General features: G+C 38.9%; 2 protein-coding genes across 3 annotated transcripts in view; one reads left to right on the top strand and one right to left on the bottom strand.

Annotated features, from left to right (window-relative positions):
• The window catches only part of LOC308394244 (calsequestrin-2-like), a gene marked incomplete at both ends in the record, with an annotated part of 6,886 nt that extends 69 nt beyond the window's left edge, over positions 1-6,817 (bottom strand). The window contains 11 exons of the mRNA XM_080878487.1: positions 1-147; positions 229-303; positions 435-535; positions 640-694; positions 831-876; positions 971-1,101; positions 1,602-1,675; positions 2,364-2,472; positions 3,916-4,016; positions 4,126-4,210; positions 6,575-6,817. The exon at positions 1-147 is cut by the window's left edge and continues 69 nt beyond it. Of these exons, the coding sequence (XP_080734613.1) occupies positions 1-147; positions 229-303; positions 435-535; positions 640-694; positions 831-876; positions 971-1,101; positions 1,602-1,675; positions 2,364-2,472; positions 3,916-4,016; positions 4,126-4,210; positions 6,575-6,817 (1,167 nt within the window). The remainder of the gene's footprint in view (positions 148-228; positions 304-434; positions 536-639; positions 695-830; positions 877-970; positions 1,102-1,601; positions 1,676-2,363; positions 2,473-3,915; positions 4,017-4,125; positions 4,211-6,574) is intronic.
• Positions 6,818-7,574: 757 nt separating this feature from the next.
• poglut1 (protein O-glucosyltransferase 1) lies at positions 7,575-14,330 on the top strand. 2 transcript variants are annotated; one of them, XM_080876915.1, is made up of 11 exons: positions 7,575-7,700; positions 8,784-8,874; positions 9,065-9,208; positions 9,325-9,460; positions 9,563-9,684; positions 10,174-10,233; positions 10,380-10,479; positions 10,671-10,729; positions 11,097-11,264; positions 12,258-12,314; positions 12,408-14,330. In XM_080876915.1, the coding sequence occupies exons 1-11, from the start codon at positions 7,628-7,630 to the stop codon at positions 12,562-12,564; spliced, it is 1,167 nt and encodes a 388-aa protein (XP_080733041.1). In that variant the 5' UTR covers positions 7,575-7,627; the 3' UTR covers positions 12,565-14,330. The 2 variants fall into 2 exon arrangements, with proteins under 2 accessions (XP_080733041.1, XP_080733042.1); XM_080876916.1 differs by lacking the exon at positions 7,575-7,700 and adding an exon at positions 7,822-7,856.
• Positions 14,331-15,666: the final 1,336 nt, after the last annotated feature.

Consider the following 15,666-nt stretch of genomic DNA (forward strand, 5'->3'; position numbering starts at 1 on the left):
GCTGTCAGGGTTTTCGGGCTCATCAGCGGACTCATCGTCGTCCTCCGTGTTCACCCTCCCTGACAGGACATCCTCTATCCAGTCCTCCAGCTCCTCTGCAGTGGGCAGGTCCTCATCATTGGACATGTCCAGCCAGACACTATCTGCCTGGAAAACAGAGAACCACAACATTTAATGTCTTTAAAGTCTTTATTTTGGTGTTTTCTTAGAGTTTGATATTTTACTTACATCTGTCACATTGACCACACCAATCTGAGGTCTAAACAGGTCCAACTTAAAGGTTTTTTCCCAATAAGTGGTCAACTGTCAGGACAAGATAAACCAAGCTAACTTCAGACATTTTCTGCATTTAAACAATGGTAGAATTTTCCTGTGTAGAAATTGTTTATAAGGGATCATTTTAAAAACTATTTGGTTAAACAGGAAGACTGAACCAGAGGGAAGTCATCAGGGTCGATCCAGACAATACTCAGCTCTGGGTTGTTGGTATTGTCTCTGGCCACATCTTTCAGGATTTCTAGGAACTCATAGCCATCTAAGGAAGAGACAACAAAGTTATCTGAACTCAACTCCAGTTTCTAATCAAGAAAAATAAGTGTAATGTTAAACAATAAAAAGCTCTGAATTACAGCTGCACACCTGGATCTTCTTCCTCAGCAAAGGCAACAATATGTATTCCATCCATATCATCTTCCTACAGATGGAAAGAATTTAAAGATTTAGAGTAATTAGTAGCTTGAATTCAACGTTGGCTTCAATACATTTAAAGAAAGTGCTTGTATACTATGTAATTTCTGCTTTCATCTGCTCTAATAAGACCAAACAATCACCCATGTCTCAAACATATTCTCAGCCCGGAGCTTCCTCAAAGTAGCTCTGTAAGAAGCACATTTGTATTAAATCTCACACAAAGAAATGCTTGAAATTTTAAGTTTTTTTAATAAAACTTGAAAAAAAAAATAACATTAACCTTCTGTGCTGGGTTACATATTCAACAATGTCTATCTCGGATAGAGGTCTTCCAGGCACGATGGCCGGCTCCTCCATGAATGGCTCATAGAAATTAACTTCATTCATCTTTAGGGAAAGATGTTTGGCTACCTTAAAAAAAAAGTTAAATGCCAAGATGTCACTTCAATGTTTTAGGGGTGGTTTTCATGTTTTTTTTTAATGTTTGAAGTGAAGCTCATTAATCAAGAGTTTCAACTAAATTAGCTATCTCCAGTCTTTTTCGGAAACGTATATTTGAGGAGCGATGTGAAGATAAAGATTGGAAACAGCTAGCCTAAGAGATCAGATTTAACAAAAAACAAACACTAACATTAATTTACATACTTTAAACAACAGGTGACATGCTATGTAGCGCGCTAAATAGTGAATTTCAGAGCTGCTAGCAGCTAGACTTTGATGCATTTGAATATAGCCATGCTAGCTTTTTGCAAAAGTAAGCTAACAAGCTACTTGTTATTTACACACAGAAATTAAGTTGCATTTAATTAAGTCAATATTCTAATTTATTATGGTTAGTGTGTTTTAAGTAATTATGGTGCATGTTACTGTAAAACAAAGTACAGTGTAGTATATTTTCTGTTAAGACTTACAGATTTATCAAATGTAGCAAAAAACTTGATGTAAGGCTGAAACCGCTCTGAGGCTTCCTGGAAAGCCTTGAAATCTAAAAAACAAAAACAAAAATGAGAGCTGGAAATAAATTTGAGAGAGATTGACAAGAACAAAAGCTGAAGTTCAGCAGTGACATTCTATAGTGATGGTGTGATGAGAAAGGCAAGAAGTGAAAGGCTTTTTCATTCAATTTCTCATCAGATTCTGGTATCTTCATCCCAGTAACCAACTTTCCCTTAATACAGTTTTATAAACTTGTAACACGATCCTAGTTCTCTTCCCAACAAGGTCACCGCCAGGGACCGACCTATATCTGGACAGAAATAGGCTTCATAATGAAAATTTGTGCCACCGTCGTATTGGCCAGATAGTATCTTCCCTGCCTCACTTTTTCTCCTTTTTTTGTGAGAAGAACTATAATTGCAGTTTGACCTATTAGACGAGGAGCCAGAAGCTATTTAAAGGCTGTCATGAGACTGAGTGAGACTAGCAAAGTCTAGAATCAGGTTTTCATTTAGCAGCCAGTAAGGCTATACGAAATATATCTCCATCAACCTCTATAGTCCATTAACATGTCTGAAGCACAATAAAACAACTTTATGGTACACTGAAAGAGAGAGTGAATGAATAGTAGAATTGTAAAGCGCTTCCAAGGTCTCGAAAAGTGCTATATAAATACAATCCATTATTATTATTGTTGTTATTATTATATTGACATATGAGTTTGATGCTAAACTAACATGAATCTTCTCCTTTGAAATAACCAATGAGGCGGATGTCTTCCTCCATCCTCTCAAAGGCTCGCACCTCCATGGCATTATTGATCATCTCTACTGGGTCCTCCAACACCTAAGGAGCAGTATAACACAGAAGGAAAACATGTTAGTCATTACTTAGGTAACTTAATCAGTTTGGTATAGTTGGATCAGTTCCAGTCTCATGCACTTTTGTTTAATGTGGACTCATAATTACATGCCGCTTTGATTAGCTTAGCATTAGCACTGAAGATAGCAAACAGCTAGCTTGGCTCATGCCATGGTAATATAATCCACCTAACAGAGTTGAAATACAGGGTACTGTTACCTAAAAGTAACTGTTGCGCTAAACCTACCTTGGAAGGTATATACATGTCAGTCAATAATCAATGCAAAGCAATAATGCTGAACTTGTGCATGATGCAGTCCTAAAAACTTTAAAGTGTGTAGTTTAGATAAAAATGAAGTAAATGTATCAGGAAGCAGGGGCCCAATTAAGGCCCTATTCACTGTTCTTTTAAAATACATATCTTGTGCAATATGCCGTGTAAACCGAAATGCTCAAATTAATTAAAAATAGTTTTCATATTTTTAAATTGGAGTTCTTGTTTTTTAACAAATTGCACTATTTTGAGGTAGTAATCACCTCTTAAAGGTAACATTTCTCTGTCGTCAGTTGCATTGTTTAAATGTGAATGTGTGCATGTGCTGATAGTCAATAGGACTGAATTAATGTAGAGAATATTGCACATGCAGTAATAAAGAGAGTAAAAAAAAACCTGCAGGAAGAGCAGTAAAAGCAAAAACCAAAGGAAATCTATTAGTCAGCTCTAGCTCGCACTTGTCTTTTAATAATACAGCTTACTGAGTGGATGCTATGATATTAGAAGAAAAAGCTCTAGGATTCCAGAGCTTATAGATTTGACTAAGATGCTATTATTTGGCAAAATTATTAGTGCGTCGACCTAATTGTGCGTAATAGATATTTGATCCATATTAGATAGATAGAAGCTGTGATGCCATGAGTGAAGGGGCTTGTTAAGCTATTGCTTAGCCTGAGTAGATGGCACAGGCTTCTTAGTGAGTTCTGCAAACTTTAATCTGTCTCCACTAAACTTTTGCACAACAAAAGTAAGGCAGAACCTTCTTATGTTTACAAAAAGAACTCCAACAATGTTGAGTAAAAGGGAGTTTTATATTAACTCATTACTTTTAATATTATGGTAATTTATCTTAGCCTGTGGGAAATGTGAATGAAAAATCAGTTAGATCATCAAAAGTATATGAGATTTAACTCTAATCAAAAGGGACCTGTAGCAGTTGTGTCGCTGCCTTAACTTTTCTGATAACTTAGTTTACAGTGCATTTTTTTATATGAGGTACAGATGACGGTTACTAAAATGTGTGTGTTGTTGAAGAGCTTATTGATGTTGCAGTTGTGATATGTTAGGGATTCAACTAATTAACGAGGCTAAGACTGATTGTTTTTGTGGGTAATGTAACTGCCGTCTGAAAAGCATCAGATTTTACTACTCACATCCAACAGGAACTCCACCAGAGTGTCTGCTGAGAGCTCCCCGTCAAACTCAATCACACGGTCGTCCTTGAACACGTACAAGCTGCCCACCTCCTCCAGTCCTATTTAGACAACAGATCCAACACTTTCAAAACAATACATTACTAGTAAAATGGTATAAGAAACCCATAGGAGTGGATAAGCCAAGAGCAACACAGATGCAGTACATACCCAGTTTCTTGGCCACTTTGACATCCTTCTGGGAGTCCACCATTCCAAAACCGATGTCTTTGTTCTCCAGGACTTGAGCTGTAAGCTGTGTTCAAGAACAACAACTCATTCAGTATTGTGACTCTATTAAAATACTCTATAAAACACACTTTAAAAAAAACCTAGATCAGGAACATCACCTAATCAGGATGATTTTCTGAATGGCATCTAGGATGAAACGTTAAAAATGAGATTTAATGTTCACTCTTTGTGTCGGGCCTTGTTGCAACAAGTTGGCAGTCATACAGGATGGACCATTGTTTTGAAGCTGATTGTCTCATCCTCATCTTCAAACTCACCTGCCACATTCTGACTTGAGAGTGCTGCTATAGCTCACCTGGTTGAGCAGCTCGTCAAACCCCGGCCTACTCGTCTGTCCCAGACGGTTTCCTGTATGTCATCCCCCTCACTTTCTCTCCAGCTTCCTGTCTACTTTCTGCACTGTCCTATCCAGTAATGGCAAAATACCTCATGTTCTGAAATCTCTTCATCGTGTTCTAAATGTTGTCTCTTTTCTAAAATCACAGAGGTCACCATCGTGATTGGTAAGGAGTTATGCATATACAAACAAACACATGTGACACCCTCAGCCATACTAACAGCAGCAGATTGAGATTTAAACCTTGTTATTTAGGTTAGGAAAAGATTATGGTTTAGGTCAATATTAAGTACAAATCTGGGTCAAGTTTCATAGTGACCTTCAGGATATTGTTGTCCAAGTAGCCAGAAAGTACTTCCTCTTGGTGGGAGGCTTTTGGTCAGTTTAGGGGCTTCGACACTGAAATAGGTGCAATAAAACACCAGTGTTGGCAACTGGGAGCAAGACGCAAGAGCATAGCTGGTAAATTAAATAATAGTTGGTGACTTTTTATTTGACTTTTAAATAAAACTGTACAGTGTGGACATGTGTGGACTAAAACCACCTGGTAAGTAAACCTTGAGATAAGAAACACTGGTGTGAACACCCTCATTGCTTTGATTTAGCTCTGACTTCTATGCTGTGTACTTGAGCCGACATCCACAGCTGCAGCCGTCTTCGTCAATACATCTTTTCATTACCAAGATGTCTGTGTACTGAGAGCCCCCTGTGGAGTTTTCTTGTTAGGAGGAAGCTGTGAGTCAGGACTGCTTGCCTTTCAGCTTGCAGTTGTTGAGGAAGGATAACAGATTTAGAAAACCACTGAGGAGGGGGTTTACTTTGTGTATTTCTGCTTTCCAAGAGTGCACGAAACATGACAGAAATGTGAAACTGAAAATGTTGCCAAAGGTGAATACTAACAAATAAAAAATGCCTCCAAGATGAGAAGGAAAGGAGTGTGAGAGCAAATCTTCTGATTTCTAGTTCAAAGGAAGGTAGTAAAGAGAATTGGGAACAAGCTATAATTAACAAAATGACCTAGAAACAATCCCTGGATATATGTAAACCACAGCGGAGAGCACAAAATGGGATTAAAAGGACTGCTTGCCAGTTAAGAGTGTGCACAGGTAAAACATAGATCCAGTCTAAGGAGAGAGTCTATACTTCAAGAAGACAGAGGAAACATGGGGCAGTCGCTGTCTGATTTCTCCTAGAACGGAAAGTATCAGTGATTACTTTGCATGGCAGAATGTAATCTGCAGGGATTTGAGCTATAGCTCAGCATCCGGTATGCCACAACAGATCCATCTCTCATTTCCTCATGTCTTCTTTGATCAGTGGTGATACATTTCCCATAGCTTCCAGGTATTTGCAAACCTGAAAAACTCAGGAGCAATGAATTTTGCAAAGAGTTTTCAAAACCAGTTCATTGTTTATGAAGCTTCATGATAGTAACATCCAGCAGATCGCTAGTGACCCCCTTAGAGTCAGGAATAGGGTTAACAGGGATTAACATTCACCTTGGGATATATTTTTTTGCCTATCCAATGTGGTCTAAAGCTACAGAGCTAATGTGTGAGGCTCTATATTGGTCTTTGGCCTAAATACGAATACCATCATCCTCATAGGCAATATGTTTAGTATGTTAGAATGCTAAGTACTGCTAAGGCTTCTGGAAATGTGATTTTTTACCACAAAGCAACTGTTGATCAACTGGTCAATAAACACAAAACGAATCAGCAATCCTAATAACTGCTTCTCCCAAATCTAATTTTTCAAGCAGAGAAGGCACTTTATGTTATAATTCATCATCAGAAAGAATTCTTTATGGAGCATTAACGCCTGAACCACATGAGTTAGCCTTTCTGTTTAATGCTTATCAAAATGTGAAAAAAAAAAAACTCTATAAAAAAGTAGATTACATCATTATACTTCCACATTTCTCACTTTCCTTTCACAGTTAACTCCATTTTATAACACACAATGAATATCATCACCGAGCCACTTGCCCTGCAGTCTGTGACACATACCCAACCTCAACCAGTTTCTCACCTCCAGCACCAGCTCTGTCATCTGGAACCTCTTCTGAAGACCCTTGTTGGCCGGCAGAGGTTCGTGGTAGAACAGGCACAGCAGGTCATATCTCTTCAGAGCCTTTTTGTAGTTGCGCTCATTGATGTCCATCACCCTGTCTTTCCCGTCAAAATTGGGGAACTCTAGACCTTCCTCGGCACTGCAAAGGAAAACCAGGTTAAGGCAGAGGCCAGATAGAAGAGAGAGCCACATGTGTTGCATTTTTGTTCAGGTGTGGATGTGTTTGCAAAAAAATAAAAAATAAAAATCCAAGATCCTCTCAAGACCAAACTTGAAGAAATTGGCTATGAATGAGATCTGCAATTCATCCACAGATTTGATCTCTATTATATCTCCAGCAAATCTGAAATACTCTGTCTAATATTTCACTGGACCCCCTGCTTCTTTTTATTGCCCTCTTTTGATAGCTCTCCCTCTCCACCTGTCTTCTGTCTCTTCCTCTCTCTGTCACTTACTGCCCAAATCTCAGGAGGGTCTCTTTCCTCCTCCTTTTCTCTCTGTGATGGAGAAACTCATTATATTGAGCACATTTGACGGATAATAATTCATGAGGATGCTGTTCATGCCCTTGAAATAAACTCGTGATTTTATCAACCACTAAATCAGTAACGTCATTACCTATGTGGCAGTGTTTGTACGTTTGAAAATCATGCCTTATGTTGTAAATAACTTTCTAATATCTATCTATCTATCTATCTATCTATCTATCTATCTATCTATCTATCTATCTATCTATCTATCTATCTATCTATCTATCTATCTATCTATCTATCTATCTATCTATCTATCTATCTATCTATCTATCTATCTATCTATCTATCTATCTATCTATCTATTAAACTGAAGATTTGAGACCAACAATCCCTCAGTGTTTTAAGCTTTACGGTAACGAACAAATGAATTTCACTGCGAGCATTACCGTAATGACTGTAACCCAGCCAGAAGTAGCGGACCGCAGATAACAACGGCGCAGATTCTCCTCGTCAGACAAAGCTGGAGGATAGAGGGGAAATGGAGTGGTTTTGGTTGTGGAGGATTTTAATAGTAGTGCAAGTTTTTCACGCGTGTTTGGCCGGTGCTTCAGGTAATCTATTTTTAAACACCTACGCCTTTTGAATTTGTTATAAAAAAAGAACTAGTGAGCTTTTATTTGTCCGTCGCTCTTTAAGATGACTTCTGGTGCTATAGGCAACCATCAATTCACCGGTGTTAGCTAACTAGCCCAGCAGCTAACTTTTAGGTTGGTATGAATGATGGGTAAGAGTTTGCTCTTTCTCTCACACTCACATTCAGTACGATAATTTATAGTCGAGCCATTACATGACAGAGTGTTTTCGTGCAGGAGTTACTTGAAGTGCTGTTAACCTGTATGGTCTGCTTGCTCTAAAAAACCTAACCTACACAAATACATTGATTCTATGTAAATTAGAGACTTGCAAACTGCGAAACAGCCGCGCGTGTAGGTTTTCCCTTGTTCTTTAGACTCCATCGACGTGTGTTGACTCTTAACGGATTGCGCAAATGCTCTGGCTTAAGCAAAGGGAAGCTCAAAAGTAAGCTCTCAGCCCCTTATAAAGCCCTTGTAAAGCCCTTATAAAGCCTAAGATTGTAATATGCTACAAACTTTAACAGCACAATCGAGGTGTCCACTCATATTTCAAAGTTTCTTCAAATTTAATATCACACACATCTGTGTTGTAGATTTTTTTAAAATTAATAATGAACATCTGAACTGTTATTAGTAAAAGGGACTGAAAACAAAAAGGGCATACAGGCAGCTGCGAATCTGGTTAGATACAATACATTAAAAATAACACGTCTGTTCTTCCCTAAATATTTCCTTTGTTGGCAGACTGGCAAACAACACTTCCTGCTTCCTGGTGTGTACTGGATCATTGTCCTGCTGCATAGGTGTGCTTCAGCCAGACATTGTCACTCAGGATCTTTTGGTAGAGAGCAGAATTTATGGTTCCATCAATTACAGCAATGAGCCATTTCTGCCCACTCGCTTTCTTCCCGTTGAATCAAGAACACTGACTTTAACTGAGTCAAGTGAGGCCTGCAGTTCTTTTTAGATGCTGGGCTCTTTTGTGACCTACTGAATGATTTTGACTCTATTAAATGTGATACAAAATAGCAAAATCTCCATTTATATGTGATGTTTCAGGCAACCAGTGGAAGAAAGTTAAAGAAAGGATATCGGATACTGTTAAAGGGTACACTCCATGTGAACCTGTCAACTGTAGCTGCCACCTAAGGTTGGTGCACTTTATCTTTCTTGCATATGAACTGAATCCAGGCAAAAGATCATTCTGTTAGAAACCTCTTTATTATGAAATAAGTGTCAGATCTACGTATAGTATCTGACATACTGATCACATGCATGTTTACTGCTTCATTCCCATTGTGTAAGTTAAAGCATAATATGAACTTTGCCGTCTGTCTCAGTGTCCTACAGCATGACTTGCAGACCTTTAAAGGGGGGATTTCACAGGATGTCATGGCTGCTACGGTTCAGAGAGGAGTGGGAACCCACTACCAGATCATTGGACACAAGCTGTACAGGGAGCAAAACTGCATGTTCCCTGCTAGGTAAAGCAGGACCTGGTGTGATTTTTAGAAATTGATCAGATACAAGTCATTGTTACTTGTCTGAACATCAGGTAGTTGTATCGATGACATGATGTGGGCCACTTCCCTGTTTTCAGGTGCAGTGGGGTGGAGCACTTCATACTGGAGGTGATTGACAAGCTGCCTGACTTAGAGATGGTTGTAAATGTGAGAGACTACCCTCAAGTCCCCCACTGGGTGCAGCCAACCCTGCCAGTCTTCTCTTTCAGTAAGGTCAGAATGTGGGCAGTGTTTTTGAGGTACACATGGATGTGTTATTACTATTATTAAGTGCAGTAAGTGTTCTTGAAATGTGGATGTTTGTTTTTTAAGTAGACCTCAGACTACAACGACATCATGTACCCAGCATGGACATTTTGGGAAGGCGGACCTGCTGTGTGGCCCATTTACCCCACCGGACTGGGAAGATGGGATCTGATGCGGGATGACCTTAAAAAGTAAGGTTTGCACTTTAGTGAGGGGAGGAGCTGACTAGTGAACATACAGTTTGGACCATTGTCCAATTATGTGCACTGAAGAAATTAGAAATGTAATTTAAAAATTGCGGTCACTTTTATACACAGTCCTGCATTTTTTGAAGCTCAAAGTGAATTGGACAAACTACCATAATCTTAAATATAATAATATTCCAGCATTTGGAGGAATCCTGCTGCTTCTGTCAGCAGTCCCATCAATGAACACTGGTGTTCCACTGGTAGCCATACTGATGACATCACAATGTTCCCAACGTGTTTGACAATGATGTGGTATGGCTCGGATCATGAGCTGTTCCTGTTGTTCTCCATACTTTGAATTCATTTAGGTGGTCCCTTTTCATATCCTTATTAAAAGAATATCTTCACTCTTTTCTATATTAAATAAAAAATGTTGATTTTAACGTACAACATTTCTAATAGTACTACTGCTAATAATGTGTTGTGTTTTAGCTCTGCAGCACAGTGGCCATGGAAGAAGAAAGAGTCTAAAGGATTTTTCAGAGGTTCCAGGTCAGTGTTGTGAAGATGTTCACTTTGTGTAACTCTCTATGGAAATTCTTTTTATTCTTTTTCTTTTCATATACATTTACATCATATGTGTAGCTAGCTGTAGGACCCTAAATCATGTCTTCTGGACTGTGCTCTTTCTTTGGTAGAACCAGCCCTGAGCGCGACCCTCTCATCCTTCTGTCCAGAGAAGCTCCAGAGCTGGTAGATGCAGAATATACAAAGAACCAAGCCTGGAAGTCTGAGAAGGTCAATCACACTGACACCACACCACACTGAGCTCACAGACTTTTGCAATAATCTGAAATCAGTAAGATTCTTTTTAAATTGATCCTGCTTATATACGATCATTTCATTGTTATAGGACATATTAGTCACTTTTACAGTGGAATCCATCAGACTGACTTTAAATGACTTTTTTTGTATTTGCTGCGTTTTAGGATACTCTTGGGAGACCCCCTGCCAAGGAAATTCCCCTGGTAGATCACTGCAAATACAAGTGAGCTCATTCTCTTGACTTTGCCTGTATTTCATTCATATTTAAAGAGGAACCATTATACTCTTTCCCAGCTCTGTGTGATCTACAAATCAGAATGATCCTCCTGAAATCCTGGGCCTTAGAGGATAAAATGAAAGGCAGACCTGTCTGAAACAAGGCTTTTTAGCTCCAATTCTTTAAACCACCTTCCTTCTGATTGGCTGCTTATTGCAAACAGAAGGATTGAGCTGCAGGTGCTGTGGCGACACCCTCGTGGCATGAGAACAGCCAAAAGTAGCATTTATAAAGACATGTCTTATAGCTGAGTTTACAGCAGCTTTGTTGTGCCATGCAGTCTAACGGATGACTTCTTTCCAATTTCCTGCAGGTATTTGTTCAACTTCCGTGGTGTAGCAGCAAGTTTTCGCTTCAAACATCTCTTCCTGTGCGGCTCCTTGGTGTTTCACGTGGGAGACGAATGGCAGGAATTCTTTTACCCTCAGCTCAAGCCCTGGGTCCACTACATCCCAGTCAGGCAGGATCTGTCGGATCTCAGGTAGGTCAGCTTGTGTCCTCAGTAGAGATGGACTGATCCGATATTACTATCGGTATCGGTCTGATACTGACCTAAATTACTGGATCGGATATCGGAGAGAAATAAAAAATGTAATCCGATCCATTAAATATCACGAAAGCACCTCACAAAACTTGCAACACGGCGTAACTCAGCTCATAACCTTAGCACGTCGAGCAGTATGCGTCACGTGATAGAGCGGCTGTGGCTGTGGTATAGCTTTAGTGTTTTTTTGTTTTTTTTTAAACTTCAGTATGAACTTATACAAAATGCAGCAAGATATTAAAAAAACAGTTTTATTGATTAAAAATACACTATATCGGATTCATATCGGCAGATATCCAAATTTATGATATCGGTATCGGACATAAAAAAGTGGTATCGTGACATCTCAGACGTGTGGATGAAGTCTGTGTGTGCATCGTTAGTTTTGTTGTTTAAATGTATTTGTTAAGACGTCCCTTTGGTTTAGAAAAGAAGATGGCAGCTTGTGTTCGTGGATGGAGGAAAAAAAGAGTCTTTATACAGTGTGTGTGTAGCCTTCTGTCTGTTGTCCAATTTAAAAATGTGAGGCCTTTTATATTCCTTTTATAGAACAAAGGAACGTATTTACAACCAGCTTTGACAATTTAAACCTGATGACACACAATAATAATTTGTTATATAGGTAAATGTGCAAATTTACACATTTTAATTGCATCCGTGAACATATAGCGATACGCTGACTGTATATTTCAAGCCAAAGCGTTTGGATAAATGCCAACAAGCTGGTGAAACAACTAATAGCTTGTAGCAAACCAGAGAGCTTGACAAGAAGGCTGGATGGGGATTTTAAAGTGAGCTCTCAAACTCTATTTGTTATTTTATTTCATGTTTTATTTTGAAATATCTCTATTCTATGCACGCCCAGGAGTACTATTTGCCAAGTAAGGAAGAATTTGCAAATATAAATGTGTCTGCACTCTGTGTCCTCAGGGAGCTGCTCCAGTTTGTTAAAGAGAACGATGCCATCGCGCAGGAAATGGCTACAAGGTGAGAGATCAGAACTTCATGATTGAGCAGGAGTAGCTGCGATAACCTTCTCCCAGCATCACGTGACTTTTCTGCTTCCCAACCTCTCTACAGGGGGAAGGAATTCATCCTCAACCACCTGCAAATGGAAGATGTTTCCTGCTACTGGGAAAGACTTCTGACCATGTTCAGCCAGCTTCTCACCTACAAACCCCAAAGAAAGAACAGCTACAACCAGATAGTCCACCGAGCCAGCAAAACAGAGCTGTAAGACAGACTGTGTGGGACCAGACTGTGAAGATTCTGACTGTAACTGAACCAGGGCGTACGGTTTCTTTTCAAGCAGCACTGTGTCATGTTGTTAGTATTCTGGTTTTATTTACTGATCTGAAGTCTGACGCTTTAACGCTGTCTTCATATATTTGTGTTTATTACAGTGTTTGAGACCAGTGTGGACCACACAATGACCCACATGTCCACCAGTTAGTGGGCTTAGATTACACAGCTGTACAAGCAGCTGACTGTAGATGCTGCCAGTAATTAATCTGTGCCCACAAGATTCTATCAGTATCTTTTGAAAGAGGGGGAAAGTGTGCACACTGTTTCTCTGTGGTGTACATTCTTCCATCAGATCACGTGACTGACACGTCTCTCTAAAAGAGCCAGCATTTGCAAGAGTACACTAAGGATCCCTCAATCAATGCATTCTTGTGAAAGAATCTTTCACAAGAATGCAATGCAAGAATCTTCAGGTGCCACTAGGGGGCTTATGTGCCAAAGTCCTTACTGATCACTCTGGTTTGATGAGTTCAGTACTTCCAGATGTGACGACTGTTTTTGCGCCTGTTATCCATCTAACCAGCACAAGTGCGTAACTATAACGCATGTTTTAAGCCACTAAAGAGGCAATCCATTATTTTATACATCAGTTTATTTTTATTTGTCAAAAAGTTATAGCTGTGATTGTTATTTTGATTATATTATAGTGACATTATCAAGGTTAGTGGAAATCATAATGTAAAGGGTATATGTAAAGGAAAATCCAAGGGATTGTTGGTGGATATCAGTTTGGGAGTAACTTTTATAACTAGATTACATGTGAATATTTAGACTCTGTAGGCGAGAGGCAAGAATTTTGGTACTAGAAGCTTTCTGGTTTGTGTTTTGTTGTCCAGTTGTAGATCTGGGTTTTGAGCAAGCTTTGGTTGCATGCAGGTAACTTGTCCATGTAGAGAGCAAAAGAGCAATTACTCCTACTGATGGGCTCCTAGATTGGTCTGACAGTTGTTTTTATTGAAACTAAAACTTTAATTCTCCAGGAAAGGATCATAATGGAAATATAATGCATTCCTGTCTTTAAGTCATTGAAAGCTGTAATGGAAATGGACGACAGGTGTTCAGATATTTACAAAAGATGTGTAATTATCAAGTGGTAGTTAAGGATACCAGGTTTACCATGTTGGAACAATTTAATGAACAACAAATAGTTTGATATTAAATGAATCTATGTTTAGTACAGTTTAGTACAGAAAATAATGTGTAGTCCACCTACCAGACATTAAAGTAGTGGCTAAAACTGGTAAGATGAACGTCTGAGGATCATGTGGTAGTAGAGTTTCTTCTTTGCCACCAGTGAAGTTGATTGCAAAGCTTTGCTAAAGATAAGTTTTGTTACACTGCCCTCTACTGGGCAACTGGAAAAACTCTAGACTTTTACTAAGTTTCATGATAACCGGAATGCAAATCATTAGCTATATCAGTCTACATTTCACCGCCATCGATTTTAGAACATAGATAGAAGGACACTTTCTTTTACACAAAGTGCCAGCAGTGAGCAATAATATTCAGAGTAACCACTTTGTTTACCATTTCTGATAAAGCTGCCTTGAAATCAAGACATTATAGATGATGTAACTGATACATGATCATGTTGAATATGTTGTAGTATTCGGTTATTTGAGGAAAAAAAGAAGCTGAGATGATGTGTCTGGTCATAGTGTTTGTTTTTATCTCAATAAACTGGTTAAAACTTTTTAACACTGTCTTTGTCACGCTTTTGTCTTTGTTTTTGTCTCTTGCTGTACATGTATGTATGTATATATAATATTCACGTGTGCCCGCTGTATTTAGTTAAGGTTTTACCCCTTAACTAAATAACTATATAACAGAGGTGTGGACTCGAGTCACATGACTTGGACTCGAGTCAGACTCGAGTCATTAATTTTATGACTTTAGACTTGACTTGAAAAAATGTTCTAAGACTTGTGACTTGACTTGGACTTTTACACCAATGACTTGGGACTTGAATTGGACTTGAACCGGTTTACTTGAAAAGACTTGATATTTTACCCCAAATATAAAATTTAACATGCATATTATATAGAGATTGAAAATGTGACGTCATTCACGGGTAGAACCGCAAAGGATTCTGGGAACTCGTGGCAAGCGGTACTAGCGCACGCAGGCTTTCAATTGAAATCAGTCACACAGCGATAAAAAGAAACACAAAAATGGCAAGAAGCTGTTGTATTATTAACTGCAATAGCCGGTCGCATGACAGCCACGGGAAGCCGACGGGTAAAGAGATCGGTTGTTATCGGATTACGTCGTTGAAGAGAAATTGTTCGAGCCATGTTTCCGAAGTAACAAAGACGGCCTGGATTGCAGCCATTCAAAGATCAAATATAACGTCCCAGAACACTCCAGCTCACAGGTTAGTCTGCTCCAAGCATTTACACGAAGGTCAGTGTTTTTTAGTAGTTAATACGTCATTTTCATAACATAATTGGTGATATAGGTTACAAGCAAGTCTGGCGCTGAACAGAAATTGTCGCGCTATGCTCCTTTATTTATTGTGCATAAATAGTGAATTGTCCTGACACAATATTGCGTTTCGCTTCTGTTATTATGGTACACTGACAAAAACATATACTTTTATTCACAGGATAAAACAGGGTTTTTGTATCACTAATTGCCCAGTACGATTACAGCATACAATATTGTTGTCACTGCTACATTTCTGTGATGGGTACCAGAAATTATTTCCACTACTAATTAATTACCCTTGAGCTCAAAGGTCCTATTAATAAACGGTTAAGGAATGTGTATTTATGACGACAATTTGTGAGAGTGGTAAACTTATGATACGTACGATGGTCTTTCTTTCTACACGGTGCATTTCAAGGTCCTGCACCCATCCGTCGGTAAACTGTACCTGGGCTTGTTGCAGTGACCGGAAGTTACTAAACTTCATGAGTGTATGCACTCACTCCAAGAACCGTATAATTATAAATATGCATATAAATATGCTACAATGAGATAGCTGACTTCATCTAACTAGCAAATGTTGTCCAGGCTACGTTGGTGATACAGT

This window comes from Rhamphochromis sp. 'chilingali' (assembly GCF_963969265.1).
Source record: "Rhamphochromis sp. 'chilingali' genome assembly, chromosome: 3".
Taxonomy (NCBI): Eukaryota; Metazoa; Chordata; class Actinopteri; order Cichliformes; family Cichlidae; genus Rhamphochromis; species Rhamphochromis sp. 'chilingali'.

What these genes read in the sequence shown, in the direction of transcription:
- poglut1 (XM_080876915.1), top strand. Translation starts at nt 7,628, where the DNA reads ATGGAGTGGTTTTGGTTGTGGAGGATTTTAATAGTAGTGCAAGTTTTT. An exon ending in AAGCCTGGAAGTCTGAGAAG is followed by an intron (nt 10,480 to 10,670) that starts GTCAATCACACT and finishes GCTGCGTTTTAG; the next exon opens with GATACTCTTGGGAGACCCCC. An exon ending in CAGGATCTGTCGGATCTCAG is followed by an intron (nt 11,265 to 12,257) that starts GTAGGTCAGCTT and finishes CTGTGTCCTCAG; the next exon opens with GGAGCTGCTCCAGTTTGTTA.